The sequence below is a fragment of the Pipra filicauda genome, unplaced genomic scaffold (assembly GCF_003945595.2).
Source record: "Pipra filicauda isolate LSUMZ 115617 unplaced genomic scaffold, ASM394559v2 scaffold148_size1903560_pilon, whole genome shotgun sequence".
Classification (NCBI taxonomy): Eukaryota; Metazoa; Chordata; class Aves; order Passeriformes; family Pipridae; genus Pipra; species Pipra filicauda.
In genome coordinates this window covers 1,648,839-1,671,710 of record NW_024103973.1, presented here as the reverse complement: position 1 = coordinate 1,671,710, position 22,872 = coordinate 1,648,839, and the positions used below count along the sequence as shown (strand labels likewise).

The 22,872-nt window shown below is 41.9% G+C and overlaps 2 protein-coding genes across 2 annotated transcripts in view; one reads left to right on the top strand and one right to left on the bottom strand.

Moving 5' to 3' along the window:
- ATXN7 (ataxin 7) overlaps nt 1–7,492 on the bottom strand; it is an 83,533-nt gene extending 76,041 nt beyond the window's left edge. The window contains exon 1 of the mRNA XM_039378815.1: nt 7,404–7,492. The gene's annotated coding sequence lies outside the window, so the exon portion shown is untranslated. The remainder of the gene's footprint in view (nt 1–7,403) is intronic.
- THOC7 (THO complex 7) lies at nt 7,180–15,250 on the top strand. The gene is made up of 8 exons (XM_027723025.2): nt 7,180–7,635; nt 7,964–8,081; nt 8,903–9,030; nt 9,390–9,476; nt 10,326–10,383; nt 13,408–13,474; nt 13,586–13,655; nt 14,867–15,250. The coding sequence occupies exons 1-8, from the start codon at nt 7,191–7,193 to the stop codon at nt 14,932–14,934; spliced, it is 1,041 nt and encodes a 346-aa protein (XP_027578826.2). The 5' UTR covers nt 7,180–7,190; the 3' UTR covers nt 14,935–15,250.
- The last annotated feature ends 7,622 nt before the right edge of the window (nt 15,251–22,872 follow it).

The window sequence follows — 22,872 nt, the reverse complement described above, 5'->3', positions numbered from 1 at the left end:
TACATATATTTGTAACTACTATTAAGAGAAATAACACTTCGGGCTCAGTGTTTTGGGCACACATATAACCACTTTCATATCTCAATTGAAAATTTACATGTATATATAAATACATATGTATATACACACACTTCACAGAGAATGTATTTTGTGTTTAATTCCCCTTTTTCCCAATGTTTGACATTAATTTATGTATTTACTTTTTGCAACTCACCAAAACATTTTTTTTTACAAAGCAGATTACTTTATTCCACAACTTGTTTGGGGCTGGTTTTTTCTGTTTCTTATACTTCCCAAACTCAAATTCTATCCCTGCTTGCAAATAAAGTATGGAAATCTCCAGGGAAGTGCTCATACATCTTGAACAGAACCTGACCTGCAATGCAAAAATTATCTTGATTGTTCTTCACTTCTGAAATTACTAGTTTGCTTTAATGGATTATTCCCTTAAACACCTTAGTCCTCAGTCATCGAATACCTCCTGTGTTGGGCTACACCGCTGTGTTCAGTTTGTCTTTCTCACAGCAACACCACCTCATACTAGTCAACAGTCTGGTGATTACAAAATTCACTCTGATGGAAAGAATTATGGGCATTAATCCCCTCAGGAAGGAGGATAGCTGGGTTGAAGTCTCCCACACATGTGGTGAGCAGTCTAGCGGATAACAGCTCTGCTAATGACGAAAAGGGAACCAGAACCATCGCCACCTCCTGGGTTTTGAAAGCAAAGATTGACCTTTGCTCCCTTTCTGAAAGAAAGGGCTTATGATCCTAATTTCAAGAGAGCATGAATCCAAAATGCTCCCTAGAGAAAGGTGCTTAGCCCTGGATAGAGGCAGGATTTAAGCATGTTCCTACTTCAGCTACTGCATAGAAAATGTGCAGATTCATCATCTCCTTCAAGCTGCTCTGGCTGGTATAATTTTAACAAAACACGAGCAGATACTAAATCATTTGGCCCCCTCCACCCTCATGGAATCACGACCCAGCTGGCCTCAGCCAGACCAACCTTCCCTTTGGTACAATAAACTTGAGGCAGGTAAGGAAATGCCAAAACCTGAACCTGCCCCTTCTGGATTCGAGAGCCTCTGCTGGAAATGCCAAGTTCCCCTCTCATCATCGAAATATTTGTTTAAACCATCTGCTTTGACAGCAACTGAAACAATAGTTTAGAAGCAACACTTGGCCTCCTGGAAAAAAGAAAAAGAAACTGAGGAGAGTGTGCCTTCTTCCTAAGCAGGCCATAACTTCTCTTTGGGGTTTTACCCTGCTCCCAGTCATTATCGGTGGGATAATGGTGGTGAGAAACAAAGCGTTTTCATAGAATCACAGAGCATCTTGACTTGGAAGGGACCCAAAAGATCACTGAGTCCAACTCCTGGCCCTGCACAGGACAGGCCTAAGAATCCCCACATGTCTGAGAGCCCCATTTCCCTGGGGAGCCTATTCCAGTGCTCAACCAGTGCCATCCATATTCGATGCAACATATGACATACTAAAACCTAAACCTGAGCAGGCATCACTAAAAGTGTGCAATCATGCCTCCAATTATTTCTATTTCACTGCTCAGGCTTGTACCTCACTCAGAAATCAGGGGGTGAGAACATGTGTCAGTGTATCATGTTTTATGGGAACTGTAAATTGTAGCAGTGCTTAAACACTACCCACTGACAGAGTTTCTCTATTACAAGAAAATAAACCACAAAATAATCCAAAGCAAAATATAAACCAAATTCAAAATGAGAAACAGATGTTTATCGATAGAGACCTGATACCCTCTTTCTTCATCTCCTGAGATAGAAGCCTTTCTTTCAACTACTGTCCATGACACAGCCAAGCTCTAAGTCTTATTAAATTTCTATGTCTTCTTTTACAGATTTGGACTGCTTTTAAAACAATTAAAAAAAAAAAAAAGGAAGAAAGAAAACAAACTTAACCAACTCATTTTATTAAACTTTGAAAAGCTGACTCAGAAGCTGCGCAATAGCTCTGATTCAGCTTTCTTAGCCGAGTCAAAGCATCTGGGCACGTGATTCAGAAAACACCGCTCTTTCAAAGGAGGAAATGCCTGTTTTCCCTTGTAATCTTTGTACAAAATTTCTTTGGTAGCACTAACATTTATTTAAACATGATACAAGTAAATATGATATTCACAACTCTCTTATTGTGCATCCAATGTTTCAAACCACAGTTAAATACAAACATTTACCATTTGGCCCAATGCCAGCAAAGACAAATTTTCATCTAAGTCAGTAGTAAAACCTCAGTCAACATCCACCTCTTCCTCTGAAAATTCTGGCACGACACTGATCACTACCAAAGCCATGAACTGAAGGACTGGGGAAGTAAAAAAAACCAAAAATACGCTCTTTTTCATTAGAAAAAAATAAAATAAAGCCACCCTGAAAATATCCTGCCAACAAACCAAGAGGCTACTAGATAACTGACTAAACCTGCCAAAAACAATTCCAAAAGAATAAACGTCTGCTTTCTTACAAAATACACGAAACAGAATTACAGAATAGCATGAAATGCCACCCTAAAATTCCCTGAGTCACTTTAAATCACAGAATGCAACATGTGGGATCTTGAAGGCACCGCACAGGCAGCTGAAGTCTACAGTGTTAATGATTTTTAGATTAAAAGAAAATTCTAAGCAGCTAATCTGTCTTGCAGTAGTGTCATGCCACTGAGTTTCACAAGGCACCTGTTAAAACACCTTGACTTTCTTGCTAAGTGGGAATCTACCAAGTGCCTGGGAAGAGGGGACCAATGACCCATTGTACCACTTCTGCTAATTCCACTCCTCAATTAGAGCCCCTTTTGGCACACACACAAGGCACACTTTCCTTTGCATCCCTGCACCTGCATGCTCTGGTTTCTTCACTGAATACCTGTCTTTCCAGTGTCATGCAATTTCAGCTTGAGTTTGACAAGCTTTAATAAATTCGTCACAGATCATCTTAAAATGTACAATAATTGATCTTCAAGCATCATAAATATTCACTAGGATCCAGAGATGAAATGTAGAAAGCTGTTACATAATTCCTGTGAAGATATCTGAAAGAGGACAATACCAGAATGCCACCTGTATAATTGAGATTAACTAAGGCACAGAGCCTTTACTTAGGAAGAAGTTATTTAAAAGGACCACACAGCACTGGGGGTTTTTTTATGAGTAAGATAAGCTTTTGTCTCCCTTCATGAGAAAAGAAGTAGTAATGAAATGTCTTTCTAATGAACAAAATATTTCCAGGACTTGTATTTTGCAAAGTGCTTCTGCCAAAAATTCTGGAATTTTACATGTTTCTTTCAGTTACAAAGTAAAAGACAACAAATATAACCAGTCCCGTAGCCCACAACTTGTGGTTACGTTATTATCTGATAAGAGCATGGTTTTTAAAGGACAGGATTAACAGTACATTTAATCAATCTTGGTAACACAGACAGTAGACAGCAAAATTGATTATTGTTCACATAATAAAATGATGCATTTTTAAAGTATTGGTATTGTCATTACAGTCACAAGTATTTTCACCCTCCCTTCTCATTCTGTTGTAATTCTACGAAAATGTGCTGGCTCTGCAGAAACACAAGGGTCCATGTCAGGAAAGCCTTTTACAAGGCTAAGAACCAACTCACTACTTTTTTTTCTCTCAATCACTGGGTTGAAAAATTTCAGGTTTATCTGCCAAGAGTGACTATTTTAATATCTGCAGAATTAGACAGCCAGTGTCTAAGAATTCTTAACAGAACGAGATGACAAGCTCTTGGAAGACTGATGCTGGTTTTCAGTAAATGCTGAGGCTAAAGAAGGCTGCAAAGAAAACAAAGCATTAACATAATTTAAAACAAAAAAAACCCAGGGTGACACCGATAGGTTAGTTTGATATCAGTCTTGCACAAAATCATGGTATATAATCAACAGAAAAATAAAGGATGGTGGTAAAAAGCAATGCTAAACATAGGCTTACAGAAAATAGGTCTCGCTAAATAAATTTGGTATGGCTTTCTGACAAGAATATAGGTTGGACTGGATAAAAATACCTTGTAGTTTCTGACCTACTATACTTAGATCTCTGTAAGATTTAGGGCCACACAACAGTCTGATTTAGAAGTTATTCAACATGAAGAAAACCTGGAATCTAAAACCACCTCATAAATTATTAGCGAGGCTTAGGAAAAATATTTTAAATCCACCTTGTCAATAGTTAAAGCTGTTTTCTTAGCTCTTAAAAATCAGAGCTCATTATAGCCTGGAATACTATAAAAAGCTTCTTCCCCTTTAACTTTTTCGGCAGTTGGGAAAAAAAAATATATATACACACCGTTAAAGAAAAAGGGAGGAGGTATAAAGTCACTTTAAACTTTGACTCTCATAGATTGTTTTTCAGGAAAGAAAAACTTCAGCTTTAACAGATTTCCTCAATAAAAAAAACAAACTGTGTACTTAAAAGCCATATTTTCAGGGGGGAAAAAAAAGCTAATGAAAAATCAGAGCCAGTTCTACACACGTGTAACATCTTGCAGTACTAAACTTACCTAGTTTATATTTCTTGCATCCAGAGTCACCTGGAAACATTACAGAGGATCATTTAACACTTTTGACAAGGACAGATGTGCAACAAATTATTATGTATAAGCTGCTTCAGGGTCTTACCATATGGCACACATAAAGGAATTCAAGGAAAGAGGGAAAACGACATCACATTTAGCTTGGTTGAAAGCACACACAGGTACTTATTCCAAAAGAGCTGGCACAGAGTCAGGTGCTATACCCTGTGCAAGACATTTTTTCCTACTGCATGAATCTCCACTACTGATGCTTTAAGGAAGGTCCAGTGCTCCTCAGTGTTTCTGCTGGTCAGTTGAAGGATTATATAAAAGACAGTAGCTGACAGAATCTGCACAGAATACTGGTGAAGGACAAATAAATAAGAGTAGGTCAACCCTGCTCCAGAGATCTACATCATACATCACACTGAATTAATGGCAAAAACATGACTGTATACAGCCCAGTGCAACACACCATACACATGAAACAAGAGTTGTTCAGTACTTACAAGATAAGGAATTCTACTTGGAAATGGAGCAAATCAAAAGAAATACTCCAAAGACATTGTGAATTCTCAAATGCGTAGAGAAACCCAGCAAGCTGGAACTGGCTTCCTGGGCAAAAACATTTCATGGATATTTAATATGGCAAAACACAGCAGGAAAGAGAACTATTGCATCAATACATAGCCTCAGTGAGATTCTTGATGATGTATTTACCAAGTTCTACTTCCCATTCAAAATGAGAAAAGTTAATGAACATCGATGATGCCTGAAAGCCCTGTCTCAAAAAGAAAAATAATGGCTTTGTTCTCAAAATTGTTCTTATGAGCCTAAGACCCAGAACAGAGAATTTCATAGAAGCTTGTAATTAGTAACACATGTGAAGACAAGAATGGCACAAAAGTCATTAAATACTATTAACTAATCGCATGGACTGCTGTATTCTAAATTAATTACTCAAAGACTATCTATTTGTCATTGTGGAAAGTTTAATAAGACTATCTGACCAACAGTGGAATGATGAACAAAAAGTGAGAAAAGATTGTATTGGATTAAATGACAGAATATCACACAGAAGTTCTAAGATGATTAAATAAATAACTGTGGATTTTCTCCTACAACATCCTTCAGTTCTGACCAACTTCTCTCTGTGGTAAAAACAGAGAGGGCTCAGAAAATGGAAAGAGCTCAGAGAGGGGCAAGAAAAATATTAAGTTTTGATAAAACTGGATGCTTCAAGATGCTTCAAGATGCTTAAGACTTCCAAGAGGAAATCACTGAGTAAAGAGGAAGAGGCAGCAAGTGCATAAAATTTGCACAGAGAAGTTCAGCAAGGTCTTCTTCTCAGCCTTAGTCAAAATACTAGGGCTGCATCATAGTGACCAAAGCCTTAGGAAAAACAGTTTTTAGTTCAAACCAACTATATTAAATGGCAACAAAATCAAAGCTCATAAAAGTGAGCATTTTTAATAGTGCTTACATACCTAATGAATGCACAGCCCATTCTTTGGCCCAAACTTTGCATGACTGGGTAGAGAGTTGGGTTTTCACATAAAATTATATCACACATAAATCATATAAAAATTCATAAAAATTTCAAGAACAGAAATCACTTATCCAAGTTTGCTATGTTGGAAACTATTCCTAAAAGTTCAAGCAGAGTTTTAATGACCACTCCTAGTAATGCTTTCCCAGTAGCACCTTTCAAAGAACCCGACCAGTTGCCTGTTGAAGACAAAGGACTGACTGAAACAATCTACAAATCCTTAAATAGCCGTTAAATGCCACTATCCAGAACAAAAAAGCACCTCTTAATCACGCATATCTCCAAAACCAGGAACTGAACAGATCACAAGACACATTAACTTTGTTCTTTTCTCACCCCGATTTCCCCCACGACCCTAAGACTGTCAATAAAAAGTGCTGAGCAAAACAAGACCATGAGCTACTTAACTGTCCAAACCAAAACGAAGAGGGAATACGAAGGTGTCAAGCTCTGGAAACGTCTAACACGCAATGATATACACAATACTAACATTACCAGCTTTAGCACTGACCAAGTGCCCAAGTCTGTGGACAAAAGCCTTAAAACAACACATGGTAACACCTCAATATCTCCTTTCAAGCCATTTTTGCCAGCGCCACCTTATTTTGTCAGGACAGGAGGAAATAACTATTGTTCCTATCTGCTGGTGACAGCCAAACTCGCCAGCACATCTATCAGAATAATATATGATTTTATGATTTTTAGCGCGCCCCACGCCCTGCTGCTTGTCCTCCCAGCACTGAGTGGGGATGAGCCCAAGGGTGGCCCGGTGAGGCCAGCCCGGCTCCCTCACACCTGCACCATGGGCACATCCTCGCCAGGGAGCAAGCACCGAGGGGCCCGTACTCCTGCTCCCTCCAGTCACAGGGACTGGACAGCCACCACAGCGGGTCCCACCACCCTCACGTCCATGGTACTGGGCAACATGGTGGGACCATCCACCTGCTCCCCTGTGCCATCACGACGGCGCTGAGCACCACCGTGGAACCGTCCTCCCGCACCTCTGTGGCATCACCGCCACCAGCACAGGCGGGACGGCACCGCCGCAGCCAGGCGAGAGCCCCGTGCATGGAGGACGGGACCGGCGATGGCACCCCAGGGAGGACACCCCAAGCCGGGAGCGTGGCGTAAGGGCGGCCGGGCCGCCCCCCACCCCGGCGGCCTCGATGGCGCGGCACCATGTGCCGGGGGCATGGCGGGGCGGCCGGGCGGGGGGCGGCGGGGCCGGTGCGGGTGGCGGGGGCGGGGAGGTGGAGCCTGGCTGCGGGACCGCCGCTTCCCTCCCCCGTCGGGCGCTCACCTGGCGGGGCCGCCCCTCGCCAGGGGGCCGGTTCCACGCGGGGCGCGGGGCTCGCCCGCCCGCCCTCCCCGGGCCGCGCGTCCGCCGCCCGCCGGCTCAGGCCCCAGCAGCCGCCGCCTCCCCCTCCATGGCCGCCGCTCTCGCCGGCTGCATTGTGGGAAGCTGACCTCACTCGCTGCTGCCGCCGCCCCGCCGGCTCCGGCACTCTCCGCCATGGGGGCCGTGACCGACGGTGAGACCTCCCTCCCTCTCTCTCTCTCTCTCTCTCTCTCCATCCTCCCTCCTTCCTCCCGCCCCGCGGCCGCGACCCCCGCCCGGGCTCCCCGCCCGCCCCCCGAGGGAGCAGCCGCCCGCGGGCCCCGAGCCCAGCCCGGGCCGCTCACCCCGCACACGGGCCTCCATCCTGGCCCCGCTCCCTGGATCCCGCACCCGCCCGGGTTCAGCAGATCCGCCCGCTCTGGCCCCGGGAATCGTTCCCTGAAGGGCCGGGAGAGCCCCGCGCGCGGCGCTGGGATGCGGCTGCCATGCCGTGAGAGGATCTAACGGGAGTTTTTCCGCAGATGAAGTTATCCGCAAGCGGCTGCTGATCGATGGCGACGGAGCTGGCGACGACAGGCGGATCAATTTGTTGGTGAAGAGTTTCATTAAGTGGTGTAATTCCGGATCTCAAGAGGAAGGGTATTTGTTTTCTGTTGTTTTGTTTTGGTTTTTTAAGTCTTGGAACTGCTTGGCTTCCATTGTAGCGGAAAACAGGGCTCGATCCATTTTGAAAAAAACCGTGTTGAAATGTGTACGTCTGCTTTTCCTATGGCTCTGTGGTGTTTCCAGGACAAACGCCGAGCACTGTGCTGGGAGATGAGGGCTAGAGACGGGTCAGAAATCACTGAAGGCTGCGGGCTGTATCATGAAATCTGTCAGCACCGCTCGAATGCCCTCAGGATTCCCCTGCCGCGGCATGATCCGTCCGGGAGTCCCGCTATTATAACAGGATCATGACTCGAATATTTTAGTTGGCAGTCCTGCGTTTGTTCTGTAAGGGAGGAGTAATACTGCTGGTATTTCTGCTGCTGTGGTTCTCTTTTTTAAAAAAAAACAAACACCAAAACCCAAACAAGTCAAAGTAGTAAGGGATGAGTGACAACATGCTGTGGGGTCCCCATTAGTACTGGATATAAATTCCCAGAGGACACAATATTACGATTGTGTGTACAGAGAAGCACTGCAATATTAAAATACTAATTTCGGCAGTCACAGGGCCAACCCTAGCTGGGAAATTTATAAGCCCCAGATCAAACTGCTCATTACTTTAATACTCACTTTACACCGATAAGGACATGATGGTGGAATTAATGGGTACAATGTTTCTAGCTGCACTTTCAAGAAATTATACATTGAATCTTTAAGGTATTTATTGAATAATTGTTATTTAGCTGTTACTTATGCTGCATAAAGTTTTGTACTTTTACACTCTTGGGAATAAATATGTTGTCTTTTTTCAGTTATAGCCAGTACCAACGAATGCTGAGTACTTTATCACAGTGTGAATTTTCGATGGGAAAAACTCTTCTGGTGTATGACATGAACCTGAGAGAAATGGAAAATTATGAAAAAATCTATAAGGATATAGGTAAATATGAGAAAATTTTACTGGTTTCTGTTTGACAGTTTCTCTTTTATGAATGAGCTTGAGCCAGTTCTGCTAAACAAAATATATATATCCAATGAGTGATTTGGAGGTTTTTTTGCGCTTATTTTTTTTTTTACTAGATAGCACTCATACATGTGCTATGAGCATCTTGTCAGTATATAAAATGCATACAGAACAAGAGCTTTTTTGACCTATTATAAATGAATGTAGTTTTGAAGCTGATGGAGTTAACAGGCCACTGTGTCACAAACAGCTCTTTATCTTTTATAATTTAGCAGAATAGCTTATTTACATGTATTTTTTGAGTTCAATATAACTGTGTATCCTTTTTTTTAAAGAAAATAGTATAGCTGCAGCCCATGAGAAGATTTCTGAATGCAAAAAACAAATCCTGCAAGCAAAAAGGATTCGAAAAAATCGCCAGGGTAAGGAGCAATGTCTGTATTTAGGCTGGTGGGCTTCATTATTTTGTTATCTTTTTAAATGCATTGTATTGGAAAATAGATTCAAAATTTTTGAAAGTGGGAGGGATGTGGATACTGTATTTAAGCTGATGGGTTCCACACCCTCTGCTGATAGGCTTTGGTGGATGAGGTAGTCAAGGTTGAACCAGGCGATCTCAATGACGTGCAACATCAGGAAAACCTGAAAGAAATGTTCAGAGAGATGTTTTCAGGCCTAAGAAAAATCCCAGAAGCATGTGTTAGTTGCCTAAATAACCACAATATCGTTCTTAAGTGTAATAATTTTTTTTAAAAATCCTAAAAATTAAAAAAATCCATGCAGCATTTTATACTTTTTTCTAAAAATCTGAAATGTTCCTGTGTAACATTAGCACTATTTTCTGTACATATACATTAGATTGTATCTAAATCCAATGCTTATGAATCATACACAAAAGACCAAGTGTGCAGCAGTGCAGAGGTATCTAAAGGTCGTGTTTTCTGGCCTTATCCTTTATGAATCACCATCAGTAGGTAAGTTTGAATGAGTACATAATGGTCTATAATCATATCTGTACAGTTTATTTAAAATATCTTTTGATGTAATCATCTACTTTGAAATGTTATAGCATGGTATAAAACATAGGCATTTTTATATATGTATATTTGTAGGTACTTTTTTATAATTGTAATTGTTATGTATAGATTTGAGAAATGTTAAAACAGTTTTTCAAGAAGGAGAAAGAGCCTACCATTCTATGGTACCTGAGTTTTGATTCTTGAATCAATATTTTCAGAATTATTTCAATTAACTATTTAAATGTCTTTCAGAATATGATGCATTGGCCAAAGTCATACAGCATCATCCAGACAGACATGAAACATTGAAGTAAGTATAAAACTACATTAAATTACAATAAGCCAGTAAGTTAGAAGTCACCAGATTTGATATTACTTTGGTTTCAGTTTGACCTTTCCTCGCTATTATATCATTTCTTTTGACACAAGAAAAACTCGTGTCTCTGTGCCCTTATCAGCTTTTTTAATTAACGTCCATCTCTCCCTGTCACAAGCATTGCTAATAATTGAGAGTTTTCCATTGTTAAGGTGAATAAGTGAACTTGGATGTAAATGCACATCTGTTGTCAGTTTACCAGGGATGAGCTTCTCAGAAAAGAGAGATAGTGGGAAGTGCTGCAACACCAGCGAGGAATTCAGTGGTCACTCAAAATGCATAACACACAAGCAAGTAAGGTGGAATGAGAGAATGCAGGAGAAAGCTCTTAGGGTTTTTTTTTTAGTGTTTTCCTTGTAGTAGTTGTTCCTGCATGCCTGGTTATAAGTTGCTGTGTTGTACCTCAACATAACCTGTCCTGGCATGTGGGTTGGACCTACCTGTTGTCCAACTCGTCTTGCACGTAACTTACAGTGCAGCTTGTCACATTCTGAATTTGCATTGCTATCTGTGCTTCTGGGGCAACTGTAGGGAGATCATCTTTGTAACTTTATCAAGCCACAGAAACATTCCAGGACTTACTGCATCTATGAGTTTGCTCTTTCTTCAGTTCATTAAAGGTGTAGAGCGGGGTTACTGTTCCCATTTAAGTGCAGCTTGTGCTTGTCCTATTGCCCACTTTCAGTGAAATTGCCAAGGGAGGCTGTCTTTTCACTTTCTGTGGCCTTTCATACCAAAAGGAAGAGTTTTGATTATACTATTACCCTAATAATAGCATTTTTATAGCTATAAGACATTGACAATATTTCACACATTTCTTTCCTGTGCCTTGATTTCATTACCACAACTTCAGTTATTACGGGCAGTTCTCATGAGGCTTGACTACTTCTTACTTCATTAGTCATTATGTGACTAATTTATCAAGTGAGGCCTTAATAAAGAACTATCAAAAGTGAAGTTTTTCCAATAAGTCAATTAAGAATGGAAACAAATAAATGAGGACTAAAGCAGAGAAGTTGTGGATGCCCCGTCCCTAGAAGTGTCCACGGCCAGGTTGGATGGGGCTCTGAGCAACCTGGTCTAGTGAAGTGTCCCTGCCCACAGCAGGGGCGTTGGAATGAGATGATCTTTAAAGTCCCTTCCAACACACACCATTTTACAATTCTATGATAAATGATACTTTTTGATCTTGGAGGACACCAGCTTGTTTAGGTTTGGAGGGGCTGCTCTAATTTTGCTTAACACATCCAAGCTTAAGTTTCTTAAGCAAAGCTTGAAATGGTGGTAAGTTACAGCTAGTAAGAATGCAGTACGTAGGGAAGTATACAGAAAATCATACAATGAACCAAAGGCCACCCTTAAATCAGAATAGAGGAAGCCTCATGAACAATGTCACACTTTTCATGGAACTCTCTATCACTAAAAACACTTAAAGAAACTTCTTGTGAGGAGAAGCATCATGGTTTATGTCAAGAGCTACATTTATAGCTCCTGCAGGTTATATGGCACAATAGGGCAAAATTCAGAAAAATACTTACTTTATGCTTTTAAGGGACTGTTTCTTGGAACAGCTAGTCCTACACTACAAAAGGAGCTGTTTGGAGCTTAGTCACAAATAATGCACAGGAGCCAATTCAGGAAGTGACAGGAGCTGAACTACTAAATGACAGTGCCCACAGTGTAATTATATGCAGTATTAGAAGGGCTGTTCAGAAGGCCCAGAAATAACACTGAGTCTTAGAAAAGGAGGAGGCTAGGCAAAAATTCTCTGGAGCAGAAAATAAAAGGAGTAAGATTCTAGATGTAGCTTGGATGTTACTAGAAAAAAAAATTGCATGTCCTTTTGCAGTCTGCTCACAACTGACAGCACGGTGTAAACAGAGAGATTTGGCCAAATGGAAATCTTGCAGAAACTAGAAACTAAATACTGACAAAATCACGGTATGAGACTATGAGCTGTTAGCCAGTTTCCATTAAAGAAAGGGATGATGCCAACCCAACCCTCTCTCAGGCATTCCCTTTGAGGTACAAAGCATACTGGCTCAAAAAAAGACAACACCCTCAGGTAGCACTAAAACAGACCTTTTTCCCATTCACAGTGAGGTACTTAGGACTGGAGGCATTTTTGTGGTTCCCTACCCAGGCTTAGTGGTAGCAGCTGTCAGTGCTTCAGAAAAAAAAGTCTGATTTCCTTGCTGACCCCTCTATGGCTCTGTCTGCTGATAAATCAGGGATGATCAGCCTCAGAGTTCCCTTCACCTTTAAAGCAACAGTTTGTTCACATTGCATGGAGCATAAATTATGGTAGACATCAGAGGAAAAGTAGAAGGAGGTTTGCATGTAAGAGTTGGTGCTCCATCCTCATTTGAAAGGTGCTGTACACTGGGGTGGGTACCTGATAGTCTTTGGCTTGCCTCGAAAATTATTGTGGTGGTCCATGGTGAGTTCAAGTGAGAACAGAAAGGTTTTCACCCAGAGGGCATTGGAACAGGCTCCTCAGGGCACTCAAGGAGTGTTTGAACAGCACTCGGGCACGTGGTGGGATTGTTGTGGCTGTCCTGTGCAGGGCCAGGAATTGGACTTGATGATCCTTGTGAGTCCATTCCAACTCAGGATATTCTATAATTCTATCAATCTGCTTCTTTAACTTCCATTGTATGGTCAAGTAAATAATATGTTATAGCAGGACTGGATTGTTACAGTCATATGCCCAGTGTACAACTGTATTCCAGCTTGGAGGCCTGTTTTTTTGTAAGAATCCTGAAATTACAAGTTTAGAACATAATAATTTAACATCTACGTGAAGTGGCCTTACGTCTGTATTGTTTCATTTGTTATGTTTTGTTTATATATGCTGTTTATTTAATTGTTCTTTTTCCTCTACTTAGTTCAAATCTGTTCTGCAAGAATTTTACAGAACTTTGGCAATTTTACAGAACTGTGGCAATTTCTTTTCAGGCAGCTGGAAGCTTTGGGAAAAGAACTGCAAAATCTTTCTCACATTAAAGAAAACGTTGAAGATAAGGTAGGTCTTTCATCGAGATTGTTATATAATAATTTATTAGGAACACAGTGGGGAATCTGCTATTGGTTGTTTGGCTCTCTGTTTCCTACAATACATATTTTATCATTCCAGTTGGAGCTGAGAAGAAAACAGTTCCATGTTCTCCTGAGCACTATCCATGAACTTCAGCAAACCCTGGAGAGTAAGTGTTGTTCTTAGGTAATAGATATAACTGGGTTGGGTTTCAGTGGATCAAAAGGATTCACAGCTTCCAGCAGTGGGATAGCTCTGTGCAATTGAGGTTGGTGACCTCTTGCATCGGCAGCATTTTTTTCCCCAGTAGTAGTCCAGAGCCTTTTCTTCTACAAGCTACCCACTGTGTCGTTTCCTGACTAGCTTTGGGTTAATCTGTAGGCAGCAGAATTCTTTAAAATGTGGGGGTGGAGAATAGCAATTTCAGGTTAGTTGTTTTTTGGTTTGTTTGTGGTTTTTTTTTAAACAGAGAAAGTATTTCTTACAGAAAATTATTCTTGCGCTTATTTCCAAACATATTCGTGTAATTCCTATTTTGATAGTTTTGAAAATATCACTGCCATCATGGTATCATTTGAGGCTTTACTAAAAAGAAATTGAAATACAGGAACGGTAAATGACTGACCTACTCAGACACTGAGTTTGTGATAGAGGAGGGACTAAAGCTGTCATACACAAGAGCTAAATTCAGGAATTAGTCATTTTTGTCATACAAATAATTAATGTTTTCAACACCACTAACTTTTCATGCTCTAATGCGGAAATATTGTTTTTAAATATTATTTGCTGGATATTTGCCGTGTCTTTCGAAAACACAACAATTGGTACAGCCTTTGAGCATGACCTGATTAAATGCATAGATGGCTGTAAGAGCAGACTTTCATTCTCTAAGGCCATTTAGATCTTCTTAAGCAGAATGAACTGTTAATCCTAGGTGAACTTTAGCAGAAGGTTATTGTTATTATATGTTACTAACAGTTGCTTAAGTATTAGTCTTTAGAATGCATTTTCATATGAATATATAGATTACCTTTCAGCTTTTGGGATTTTATGAAGGAAAGTAACACTTTAGTGTAAGGTACAGCTTCAGTTTGAAATAAATAAACCATTAGTAGGCATAGAGAAGGCATGTGATTTGAAGCATTCTCGTATTGTTTGTTTGAATTGATGCTATAAAATTTACCCCATATTTCCAATAACAGCAATAACATCCTTAAAAACTTTGAAGGATTTTTTGTTTGTTTGAACATAGCACTTTATATAATGAGATAGTCAGCTACACGTTCAAGGCAATCAAAATATTTAAGTGGGACACAGCTCTGCAATATAGTCTGTAAATATGACCAAGCATGTTTGACTAACAGTAATATTGAATTTTAGATGATGAAAAACTTTCAGAAGCTGAAGAATCCCAAGAAACTCAAATGGAAGCAGAGGCCAAGCAGTAGATGTAATATGAAGACTGACAATACTACTGAAGAAAGTCCAAGTATCTTCATGTTCTATTGAAACCAACAGTAAGGGAGGTGGAGCTGAAAACAGTTTTCTAGTGCTTCTGTGAATTTTTATACAAAAATACTTGTTATGCTTATGCTTCAGGGGAAAACAGTTGCAGATCTGTGCAGACAGGGACTTTATGTTAATTCACAAACTTTGTAATTTGTGAAATTGTGGTTTATAAAGGATGAAGCTTCTACACAGTGCTTGTGAACTAAGGTGTTTGCTAAACATTGTCAATAAATGGTGTTTTCACAGATTTTCCTATTTTTAGTAGGCATTGAGCTTTTCTTACTAGACATCAGACTGAGGGCAGTGCATCTCTGCATGAGTCACAGCTTCCATAGCTTAGTCTAGATGGGACCTGAATCTGAACTAAGCAGGGTCTTAGTTTTTCAAAGTAGCTGTCATTTTAGAACTTACTAGTTTCATATGAAACAAATTACTTCTATAGAATTAATGCTTGTTAAGGGTTATAAAACAACAAAAATCATCCCGTACTAGCTTTAATTTTTTCCTCAAAGTGATGCAAAGATCTGCAGTGATCCAAGCCTTGCTCTGCTTTGTTGTGCCACCTCAAAAGTCACATTTTGAAATGGCACTTTTAAAACTGTGATTTAAAAGCTTTGTTCTTGAAGAACCAGGAATCTAATCCTGATACCATTTATAATCTGCTTCTGGATTTTACTTGTCAATTGACTATTATGAAATACATCATAATTTCTGAAACAGATGGTGGAACCCTTCCTGCCTCACAAAAAAAAACTTGAAGCAGCAGAGCAGTAACCATGATGTTAAAGAATCAGAGATAATTGTGTTATTAATAGGGAAGGCGGAATTTATCCACCTGGATCATCCTGCAGTCTGCTGGGAGGTTTCAACCTTCCCAAAAAGAGAAGAGAATGGAGTATGCTCTATGCTTTTGTAAGGCAAGGAGGAAGGAAGGGGCAGTAGGTGATGTCACTGCCTGTTAGCCGTGTTCTAAAAACATTGAGCCTTCCAGTGGTTTGTGTAAAGGAAAACATTTTGGATCTCACTCAGACAGAGCCATAAGTATATATGGTTCAAGTAAAATAATGATGTTCTACAGAACAGAGCTGCCTTCTTACTCGGTGACAGCTGAGGGGGATTTCCAGGATTGAGACTCGAGACTTTTATAGTCCAAATGCCATATAATTCCCACTCTCAGTGGCTGTGGATCTATGTGCATTGGGCTGAACAGACATATCTGAGCTTGTTTTGCTCACATTCCAGGTTTGCTAACGGCAAGCCAGCTGAACAAGAAGTCACACAACTTCAGTAGCACATTGCAGCCCTGAACTAATAAGCTGTCAAAAGTCTTCTAGTTCACAGCTGGTCAACTCAGAACACAGGGGAAGCTCAGGTTTGCCTGATAGAGCCTGTGCAGACATGCAGTGCTTCTCATGCACTACGGATTTGGCAGGTTGGGGTGGTGGTTAAGCAAACAAAAAGGATTTAATATGAAAAAATATAGCGTCAAAAAGTATTTAGTGTACTGTGTTTTTCCCCTCCTAACAACAGTGAATAGTAAATATTTTGTAAAGCAGCAATACTAAATTATTGCCAAATCAGGGAGTAGTCACTGTCATGAACATATGAATTATGAAGATCATAAATTACAAAGGCTCAAGACACTTTTAAAGCATATTAACATTTTTTTGTGTTTGAAATGCCCTTCATAAGCTACCTGGACTGAATTTTGGTGCAGAGGTGGATGACATTTAACACCTAAAAACAGTCTCCATAGCAGTGTCATCATGAAAATCTGAAAATTTTCCATTAATTGTTTTACACATTTCTTTGGAAATTAATTGCATCACCTAAGTATCTTATCTCAGAATTTGCACTGCTCTGGATAAAACCTGACCGTAAACGTGCCAACATCCAAGTCTGTCCCTCTGGTAAGGAATACATAAGCAAAACCAAAAGTTGCACACAAGAGAAGCAAGACAAATGCATAGCAGAGGAATACATTCTAGTTTGAATTACAGTGATGCAATCTTGAAAAGAAATTGCTGCCCTAGAAATTCAAGTTGCCCTAGTGCCATGTGGCAGCAAGAGGGTGATGTCACGAGGCCACCTTGGAGAGCAATCAAAATAAAAAGCAACATCAATTCATTGCAAATGCAGGCTCAGTGGGACATCCAAAATATTTGCTCCTAATATTTTCAGTATTTATGTATCTAACCTCTTGAGCATTAGATTTGTACCAAAAAAAGAAACAAAACCAAATGGAATTCTAATTATCAACAATATTTAACCTGCTTTGTTACTAAACCTCAGGTTCCAGCTTCAAATCTGCCCTGCATAAGTTGGAAATGTGTATCTGCATTTCCTTTAATCTGTTCCAGAAGTTTTCTGTGATGCTGCTTACCTGCATTGACTCTAAATATGCATGTATAAAAATCTAGGTACATGAACTCAGAATGTTCACAATGACACTATTTAAATAAGAAATCACTCCTGGTTTTATGATTTGCCTTGTCCCTATCTGAGCTGAAGGATTATTATATGACTAAATGCTCCATCTCTTGCTATGTGGGTGCAAAAATACAAGCAGAAAGAGAGTTGCTGAAGTGATAAACTGACATTTGCAATGCCAAGACTTATTTTTCTGTCCTGTCTAAATGAGAGCAGAAGAGGGAGAATGGGACATTGGACAGAATTGGTAACTTGGGTGTAATTTTTAAAGCTAGATTTAGCAAGCTCCACAAAAGGAGGGAAGAAGGAGGAGAAAAAAGGTCCCAGTGACACATTGCCAAGTGATGGGATATCTCTGAAACCACGTTAATTTGAAGAAAGCTGCTGTCAGGACAGAAAATTGCAAAAAATAGATCCCAAAGATTTATGAGCTAGAAATTATGAATTATTTTAGATACTTGTCATGTAAGTTTTCCAGCTGTCACAGCTGCCTTGTACCATGCTTTCCCTCACTCCTTTACTCAAGTCTCAGGTGGGTCTCCTTTTTTTGTGAGTTTGAAAAAGAAAAGAAACTCAGAAATGCAGGCAAATACTGCTAGTTCTGCTCTGGAAAAAAAACCTGTGTGGTTTTTTCTTTCTAGAGTACATGCATTAAGGATGTATAGAACCATTTTACAGATTTATATGCAACAGACCCTGTGGAAAGCAAGTTGGCGATGGAGAAGCACTCCACCTTTTGAGCTTCATCCAGATTGTCAAATATGTTCCTGGGTTACCACAGCCTTCATTTCCCAAGTCTGTTTTACCAAAGGATGTCAGTGTCACAGAAGTCCCTCCACTCCTAGCCCAGGGCCTGTGTGTTGCTGGGCACTGTGTAAAGGCAGAACAAAAAGGCTGTTTCTGTCCCTGTGTCCTGGGCAGCGCCACAGCAGCCAGGTGGCAAAGCCAGGCTTGGAGCAGCCTGCCCTGGTGTCCACCCTGGCCTGGCCTGGTTCACCTGCCTGCTCAGTGACGTGCTGAAGGCACTTGGGGAACGGGACACTAGGGCATCCCAAAGGGACTCAGCATTCTCATGCCAAGGAGCTTCCCAGGTATTCAAGAGTGATCCTAAAGCCCGAGGTGCAGCGTGTGGTCTGTCTGAGATAGCAGAGTCCAGAAGGGAAGGATGAGGTGCCTTAGACCCCTATGCCAGGTGAAATGATGGGGGACTTGTTTCATGGAAGAAGGAACTAAAGGCCTGTCCTGGCCAGAGCCAGAGCACTGGTTGTGTTGGGCAGCTGCTGGTGTTGCTGTCTGAATGGCAGGAGCTGGTGTTATTTGAGGGATCCACGAGGATGGAACTTGGGAACAAACTCATTTTTCTACATTTGTTACGTCTGTATTTGAGTAGCTTTTGTGGGGGGCCACACGTTTGGATGGCACAAACCACAGCAGCTCCCGGGAGCTGCCAGACCCCCCACCCATGGGATCATCTAAGTGGGCTTATCAACAGCCCGAAAACTGGTCCCCACTGTGGGTCCATCATGGATTCGTACCGGAGCGCAGAGCAGGGTGAGCTGGGGAGTACTTGTTTAACACCCCACAGGCACAAAACTAATTCCAAATGCCCTAATGGTGCGAAACCGCCCGGAGAAACCCCGGCTCCCGTTGTTTCTCTCGCCTCCCTCTCGGCCCAGGCTCCCGCACACGGATCCCGCTCCCGATGGAGCCGCGAGGGGGCGGCAGAGGCCGGGCTGCCCGGGAATCACGGATCCCACCGTGCGCATTCCCAGCGCTTCCCGGCCTCGCCAGCCCTTTCCAGAGCTTTTCTTTTAGTTCCCGTTTCCCACGCACGGACAGTCCCACCAGTGTCCGGAGGAGTTAAATCCCCGGAGAATCATAGAATATCCAGACCTGAAGGGACCCACAAGGTTCATGGAGTCCAGTTCCTGGCCCTGCATAGCATGGCCCCAAGAGGGTTTTGCTCACCCCTGCGCTTCGTTTTCAGTGTCTTACCTGAACTATGCTGATTCTCAAAGCCTCTCCTAAACTGCCCCAAAACACATAAAACACTGCCAAGGAGCAGAAGGTGCAATGCTGAAACCTTCGCTCTTTGCGATGCCCCATCTTGTGACACAAGCGTATCCAATACTTCATTTTCCTACTGATGATAAGATACCAAACCCTCCACACTGCCTCTTCCATGCAAGGGCTGGAAGAGCAGAGCCTGGCAGTGCTTGCAATAGGGACCAAGCACCCTCTGGTACACTAAACTGCTGCCTCCAACACACCCAACTCCGCCAGCCCGAAGCCAAGGCAAGAGATGTTTCAGAATCATTCAATACTGGGATGCTCAGAATTTGCAGCATCACAGTGAGAGAGTTGGCAAAAGTTTGCTAAAAGCGTTATACTGCGTGAGAATTCCTAAAATAGTCAACAGCCCAGACACATGCTTTTAAATGGTTCTCACAATAAAGGAAAAATAAAAGGAATACTAACAACCTCTGTTATGCTTTGCCAGTTTGCTTGCAAGGAAAAAGTCACCACCTAGAGAATTTAAAATTATGGTTTATCTCCAAGAAGAGAAAGATTGGGCTCTTCTCGACACAAAGCAGAAGTGCATGCTGGAAATAACAGCATGTGCTGAATGTAACAAATAAGCCCCACTAGCAGCTCATTTGGAATACAAAACAACATATAATTTATGATCTGGCAGGGCAAGTTGACCGTAGCCACCTTCCCAATGACTCTTCAATAAAGCATTACTACACTTAAATCTCCTAATATGAACCTAAGTGAGATACACCTTTACATTGAACTTGCTGCACCAAGAACTATGTATTTTCTCTAAAGCATTGTATTGTTGCTAAAAAAATCCCAAACCACAATAAGCTTCAAAGCTGAAAGCAAAAGCCCCTGGTTGATTACCAAGCATAAGAAACAAGTTTAGACACAACACATGGAAACAACCATCACTGTCCAGTGCAGCTTCTCCCAGTTGCATTTAGGAAACTTTTACAGCCTAGTGGAAATTCACAGGTGGAGATGTTTTAACTTTTTTAACAGGAAACATGAAAAAAAAAATAATGTCTTGGTTTCTTTCTTAGTGCCTGTTAACCTCAGTATTTTCTGAGTCATTCTGCATGAATTTGCAGAAGACGTTCAGATCAATTCTCTTTTGCTTTGTTATTCTGACTGCTGGAAATGGGAAGGGCCGGGGAGCACTGGGTCCACCACTCCTGCCATCCATGTCATTAGTGGCCCCAGCAGCCAGCAAGGTGCAAAACTACAAGTGGGAGCATTTCCTGTAGTGGGAGCATTTACTACCTGCCTACACATCCATGAATGCTCCAGTGCCAGGAGACAGGTTATGCTGGGATGGCTATTTTTCAAAGCATGTAGAGCTGTGTGACATCTCTACCCTTCTGACATACCAGCGTGTCATGTTATTGAGGTAACTTGAAAAGTGATTTAAGGAAAACTGACGGTCCTGATGGCAGAAACTTTCCTTGGGAGACCTGTGCCTCAGTCAAACAAGATGTGAGCATCAAAACTATTTGCTGGTATGTAACAGGAGCAGGATTCACTGAAAGAATGAGAGTCTTGCACCTCAGGACTCAGCCTGTCCGGGGCACACATTCATTCAGTTTCTTTTATGGAAAAACAGGTTCTTCTCAGCACTTCTTGGCACATTGACAAAGAGAACAAAATCCCCAGGACCAACCTTTCCCAGCCCCACAAAACCCAACAAAGCAGAGGAAAGCTTTTTTCCTGTACATTGTGTGGGCTCTGGCAATGCCCCTGGGTCCTTTTGCTTGTGCACACAGGGCAGAGGGTGGCAGTGAGGGGGCACAGGAGCTGGGCTCGCCACATGGGCAGAGCTCTCCAGGACCTGCCTGGGTGTAAAGGCAGTCCTGAAGAGCTGGGGGAGCAGAGTGGAATATTTGGGGGGTGTTTGGGTTCGACTTTTCAGTTCTGCTCATTCAGGAGGATGATGTAAGAGACAGCAAATCCCTCTTTTAATAGACAGATTGTATTTAGCTTGTGAGAGGTTCTCTCCCTTTCTCTCCTTTACTGCCTAACCCTTCAAACCTGCCAGCTGCTGCACTAAGCACACCAAGCAATGTCAAAGGATCTCAAGGCACACGGGGAAAAACTCTCATGTAATCTCTTTGCTCCAATAAATAGCCAGCATATTTACTGAATGAAGAGATGTAAAAAGGGGATTTGTGCTCCACTGCATCACCTCTCAAGATACATAGAGACATTCCCTAAGCTTGATAGGACTAAATCCAGACACCAACCCTACAATGCATCAGCCAACACTGGTATGCCTGTACCATCCTACACCAAATAATGTAATAGACAATGAAGGAAAACTGTTCACCTCTATTTCAGGCCTCTCACATGATGCTGATTTGCTAGACAGCATATAAAGGCTGGAGCTAGCACCCAACAAGCAAGTTTTAAGAAGGAAATCACACTGCTCCTGCAATCTGGGTAAAGGCCTGTGCTGAAAATGATGTAGGGTGGTTGCAAAGCCACTCAGTTAAAAAAAATGGAGTGAGCAAAAATGAAAACATCACAGCGTGGTTAGAGAGCAAAATCCTAAGGGAAGCAGCAGGGTTGTTTGGCAGCACAGTATTTCCTCAGAGCTTGGACTGCAGGACCAGGAGCAAAACTGCACTGTACAAGCCCAGCCACAGCAACACAGCCAGGGACTGTGGGCACTGCCTGGAGCTGCCTGCTCCCTGCCCCCACAGGTCTGGGCTTCACCAGTGTTTACTTGGCCTGTGGATGCTTTAATCCGATGTCATGGGCTTTTCAAGTGTGCCAATTCCTGCCGTAGCCTGCTGCCAACTGATAGATGGTTTATGCCACTAACAGCGCCTGAGGATGAGAATTGCTAAAAAGCAGTGGGAATATTTACTTTCTGCTAATGCAAGTAGCAAGCAGGGGATTTCAAAAGCCTTGTAACCTGCATGTAGTCAGCTGCAGACCAAGCCTGGCTGGGGGCAAACAGAAACTGCGGGACACAGCTCCATGGGGACAAATAGCTAGAACATAACAAATCCTCAGGACAGAGGGCTCAAAGACAGGCTGTGGCATCAAACCACTGTGGTGCCCTCAGGGAATGATCATGGAAGGGATGAGAGCCAGCGGGCTTATTGTCTTGGAAGAGTGGAAAGAAGAGAAAGGAAGCAAAAAAGAAAGACAAAGGAAAAGCAAAGCCAACTAACTGTGTGCTGATTGTCATTCCCATTCTCTAGGACTAAACCTATAGCCTCTGTATGTGCATGTATACAGACATACGTGCACATTTGCACACCCACACCCACATACTGCAACTGAAAACCTTGCAGACTGCTGGTTACACTGTACAAAGCTCTTCTGGAAGCTTAAACTGATTAAATCAACACACATATCTCAGTGACTCCCATTTTTTCCAACCGTAGCTCAAAGCCTCA

Bases quoted from the DNA above. Each gene is read 5' to 3' on its own strand.
- THOC7 (XM_027723025.2), top strand. From the start codon at position 7,191: ATGGCACCCCAGGGAGGACACCCCAAGCCGGGAGCGTGGCGTAAGGGC. The intron at 13,475-13,585 runs GTAGGTCTTTCA...TTATCATTCCAG, and splicing joins AAGAAAACGTTGAAGATAAG to TTGGAGCTGAGAAGAAAACA. The intron at 13,656-14,866 runs GTAAGTGTTGTT...ATTGAATTTTAG, and splicing joins ACTTCAGCAAACCCTGGAGA to ATGATGAAAAACTTTCAGAA.